General features: G+C 30.9%; 1 protein-coding gene across 1 annotated transcript; it reads left to right on the top strand.

Annotated features, from left to right (window-relative positions):
• Window positions 1–455: 455 nt before the first annotated feature.
• Window positions 456–974, top strand: LOC139888051 (uncharacterized). Its single transcript, XM_071871086.1, has one exon. It carries the CDS (start codon window positions 456–458, stop codon window positions 960–962), a length of 507 nt encoding a protein of 168 aa, XP_071727187.1. The 3' UTR covers window positions 963–974.
• The last annotated feature ends 4460 nt before the right edge of the window (window positions 975–5434 follow it).

Here is a 5434-nt window from a genome sequence, read left to right as displayed (position 1 = left end):
TGCCACCAAAAAATTAAACGAACCACATTAACATTAGTCAAACCAATTTCATCCAAAATCATTTAGATCAATCAGTTTTTGAAGTTGAACCATTTAATGAAAACCCCCTACTTCCATGCGTATGTACCCATGCACAAACACACAGGTTATATACTCAGAGTTGATTTCATTATATTTGTAAATAAACACAACATCATTTTAAATTGAAAACGACGATATTTGATCACATCGACAGTGATGGGACGAAGATTGGGTCCCATTAACACTTTCTGTCAACTATGAAAAATTTCGAGATCGAGCAAATGAAGTTATTTCTTTTCAAATATTTAAAACAAATAGTATAATAATTTGTTTATAATAAAATAATTCATATTCTCACTTTTTATATATAGTCATATAGACACATAATATTGGTTTCTACAACAGAACTAAATATACATTTTTTTTATTCCACAATGGGAGAAAGCTCTTCTTCAGCAATGAAACTGTTTGGTGTCTCCGTCACCGACGGCGGCAGCCTATCTCCGGCGACACCAAAACGTGACGGCGACCACAAACGCTTCGAATGTCAATACTGCAAACGTGACTTTGCTAATTCACAAGCATTAGGTGGACATCAAAATGCACACAAAAAAGAACGTCAAAGATTAAAAAGAGTGCATTTCATGAGTGATCACCGACGAAGATTTGCTACACCGGTGACGGTGATTAATGCAAGATCTGGACAGTATCAACAACCGCCACAAATGGTGGTTCTTGATCATTATATATGTCCACAATCATCAGTATCACCACAAGTGTTGTCTGGTATTCCTCTTAGGTTTCCGAGTAGGTTTTATATCGGACGAACACCGCAGTTTAATGGTGTAGTGAGTAGGAGTTCATCGAGGATGATTGAAGAAACAAATGACAACGATAATGATGATGATGGTGATGGAGTAGATGTTGATTTGCACCTTTGAGAATTTAGCTGATGAGGATTTGTAGTATTTGATTACTTTCGTTATTTCTTTAATTTGTTATTTTATTATATATCCTATCGTAATTGTAATCAATTTGAGTAATTAATATATTTTGATGATTTCATTTTGTCAGAGACGGATCTTGAACGACTTTAGTGGAGGGCCAAAATCATTTCAAAAACTTATTTAAGAAAAATTCTAAAATCTTGAAGGGACTATTATATAAAATATTTATATTTTCGATCCCAGAAAATACAATTTACACTAAGAGAACAAATTTTTGGAGGGGCTACTGCCCACCCATGCCACCCCAAAGATCCGTCCCTGCATTTTGGTTCATGCAATTCAGTGCTGGATCTAAGATTGGTAGTTACTGGTATCACAGGTTAAACCTCCAAAAAAATTCTACTAGCTAGATGTCGTATTTTAATGATGTCACTAAAAAAAATGTACAATATCCAGTGGTGTCAGTTGTTAAAACTCCAGAATACATCGCGTATTTTAGGTGTTCTCGTGCAACCACTAGCGTAAAGTAGATCCACCCCCTGATGCAATTGTGTTAGTTTTCTTTTCTTTACTGTTTACTCAATCTATCTTTGTGATCGATCTCTCCCACATGGTATGTGTTCGACTTTTTACGAACTAAATTCAACGCAAATAACATAAATCAGTCGTACTTTTCAGTTTAGAATTAAAGAAAAAATCACATCTTAATGTTAGTAACGAATCTATGATCAAACTGAGTCTAGTTTTCTAATTTTAAATATATTAATAACCCACGGTATATAATTATAAATTCTAAAAATATATGTGTCTGCTATTATATTTATTTGTGTCATATGTCATAATTTTTTATTTTTTATTTTTAAATGTCACATAAGACCATTTCTAACCGTGACTGTGACGTCACGGGCAGTTTGGCTAAAAAGTGCAAACTGATGGTGATTAGGAACTGACCTTTTTTAACCGGTCTATCAGTTTTTTGTGTCAAATATTGATTATGTTGATATGACAAAATCTGACTGGAAATAGGGTGGGAAAAAATAAATTAATTATAAAAAATATATATTAATTAAATATGGAAAATCATTGATTGGTGGAATATGCAAATTGACGGAAAAAAAATTTACATTGAGGGCTCGACTAACACCCCTAACTGACGAAAACTGACGTCCCGTTAATGGCCGTCAGTTTTCGTCAGTTAGTGTCAACAGATACTGACAGAGTAAACTGACGCTCCGTTGGGGGGTGGTCTAAGTAGTGTCAAAACACGACTTATAATTGCCACTGCTCAACGGATAACCCACTTTAGCAATGGAAGTACTAAATGTGACCATACATTTGAAACAAAGCTCTATCTAGAGAAAATTGCATGTGGAATGAGATTTTGAGATTGTGACTAAAAAAGCCCGATTTGCCGATAGGATAAAGCGTGATTGGGCCTCACCCTACATAGTAAGTGGCCCATACAACCTGAATCTAGCCAATGTTTACCATAAAGCCCAACTAGATTATTCTAACATTCCATGTGATTTGCACTTATTTCATGTTCACTCCATGTACTATTTTTCTTGCTCTGGCCAGGACCGTTCTAACAATTTTGTGGATCATGTTTAATAAGTAAACGTACAACTTTAGTAAACTATCTTACATATTAAAAATTATTATTATATGAATTGAAATAAATAAAGTAAATATAACAAATAATAAATGAAATAATGATATACTGAGCAATACATAGACTGTACCTTTTAAGCAAATGTATCTTGAAATTGAAAATCACAATCACTCGAAGCAGGGGCGGAGTCACGATCTCGAGTTAGGGGTGGCTTATACAAGAATCGAGGATCAACAAAATAATTTTTAATCGCATATTATAACAAAAGAATATATAGGAAACTATAAAATTTCAAAATACAAAACGTATGACTTGAAGTGGTTAACCGATCCAATGAATATCTACCCGATCCACCCTAATTTTCATAAGTTTTGCCAAAGCCTTTGTAGACGACGGATTGATGGATCTTAGGTCGCTTGCAATCGAGACTAGAGGCGGAAATCACTAGAATCGAATAAAATCGAGATACGGGTCGTGTCGGGATCGGTTTGGTCAAACCTAGGGTAGAGACTAGATTAGATTGATGCCTAAACGGATGATTTCGGTGGTATATGGTGTTAGGGTTGGCTGGGACGAAAACCAGACGAATAAGGTTAATTGGATGTGTAACCTCACAAAGGAGGTATCAACCTGTATATATACTGCATGCCAGACACAGTCGGTCGACTGAGTCACACAGTCGGTCGAGTGTGTGGACACACTCAGTCGACTGTGTATGCAGTTTAACATATTGATTGTTTAATCAAATAAGCACACACAAACACATATACGATCAATAGTCACCAAGATACGTTATTACATGACCAAATGTATTAAAACGATAAATGATCTATGCCTGGGGATTACATGCACCAACAGCCTTTTAAAATTAGTATGCTCTAAGTCGATCTATCTTCAAATTGGGCATCGTAGCATTTAACATTACTATAAAAATGAAAAAAAGGTAGCCATAGCCATCATAGAATAAACAAGAAAGAATTATTAATATTTAACTACATTCATATATGTAAAAAAAATAATTCATTTATTATTATATTTTTATTTAACAAAATACAAGAGGAAACGCCGTTTAAAAAGACTTGCATCTAGTTGTATTATTTCATAACTCAGCTAACATTAAAAATATTGTATTCTACTTCGAATTTAAAGAGGCTTGACCAATAATGTGAATCATTTGATTTAAAATTAAAGTTTAGTGCACAAAAAGTTGACAGATCATTTGTTTAATTTAAAATTGAGTATTTATATTTATTTATATTTACACCAAAGAGATTTGTTAGTTCCTTTATTATATATATATATATATATATATATATATATATATATATATATATATATATATATATATATATATATATATATATATATATATATATATATATATATATATATATATACATACTAGGTTTTTGAGCCCGTGCAAAAAATATAATTTGCAGTTCATATTAATATGTAAATAGCGATACTAAAAAAAAAATATGAAAACTATAATAATTATTTAAGAGCCCGTGGTGTTGATAAATTTTAAACATTCTTTTTAATTTAAGAGCTCGTGGTGCTGACAAATTTTACAAATTCCTTTTGAGTTTAAGAGCCCGTGGTGATGAAAATTTTAAAAGTTCTTTTGAGTTTAAGAGCTAGTGGTGTTGCCAAATTTTAAAAATAGTTTTGGGTGGTATTAGTAACTTAATTTCTACAATTATTTATATCATTAATGTCTACAACTTTTTTATATCATTAATGTCTACAACTTTTTTATATCATTAATGTCTACAATTTTTTTATATCGTAATTTTGTAAAATATTTACGAACATACATAGATAACTATTATAATATTAATTATACATGACGACTCCCCCGAGTACCCTTATATTGCTGAAATGATTAAAAACCTTTTTAAAATTAAACTTGCGGGTTATATTTTAATTCAAAAAATAATTGTATATAATATTCATTTATATCTTTGAGCGTTTTCTCGCCAAAATAATACGGAGTAACATTTATCACAAAGTGTATTTTCATATTTTCATCTGATTTTAATGTTTGAAAAAGAAATCAAAAAAACAAAAAATAAAAATTTATTTCCCCACATTTTCCCCAAAAAAGTGCTTCATCTTAAAAACTTTTAATTAGATATTGACACGTCATGGTAGATAAAATAACTGTGCAAAATTAATTTATTTTTTCAAACAATTATTCTTTTGAGTTTAAGAGTCCGTAGTATTGATAAATTTTAAAAGTTCTTTTGAATTTAAGAGCCCGTAGTGTTGATAAAATTTATAAGTGGTTTTTGGTGATGTTAGTAATTTAACGTTTACAATTTTCTTACAAACGTAATATTTAGAGAAAATATAAGTCCATTGAAAATTTGTCATGGAACGTAACATTAGTAAATTCTAAATTATATTATTTTACAATTATAATATATAATTATTTTTTAAATAAAGGTGTCGCGAGTTTAATTTTTTAAAAGTTGTTAGTCATTTTAGCAAATTAAGGTTACTCGGAGGAGTCGTCATGTATAACTATATTATAATAGTTATATTTGCATATTCATAAATATTTTAAGGACTAAACTATAAATTTAAATCACTTCCATATTTATTGTTAAAAAGAAATGCTCCGTTGGTAGTGCATCGAAGTTCCGTGTTGAATGCAATTTATTGCGTTTGGTTCGTAAAATTATTTCGAGTTGAACGGTTATAGCGGTGAAACCTAACTCGCGGTTAATAAAAAGATAAATCCGTTCAAACATTTTGGCGAACTTTTGTTTTGTTTGTGGAATACTAATGTTGTTGAATATTTTAGCAACGTAAATCTCTTCTAATTTTGTACGATATATATATATATATA

This window comes from Rutidosis leptorrhynchoides, chromosome 1 (assembly GCF_046630445.1).
Source record: "Rutidosis leptorrhynchoides isolate AG116_Rl617_1_P2 chromosome 1, CSIRO_AGI_Rlap_v1, whole genome shotgun sequence".
In the NCBI taxonomy this organism is placed as follows: domain Eukaryota; kingdom Viridiplantae; phylum Streptophyta; class Magnoliopsida; order Asterales; family Asteraceae; genus Rutidosis; species Rutidosis leptorrhynchoides.
The sequence above is the reverse complement of the archived record's forward strand: the minus strand, read 5'-3'. Positions and strand labels throughout refer to the sequence as shown.

What these genes read in the sequence shown, in the direction of transcription:
- LOC139888051 (XM_071871086.1), top strand. Translation starts at nt 456, where the DNA reads ATGGGAGAAAGCTCTTCTTCAGCAATGAAACTGTTTGGTGTCTCCGTC.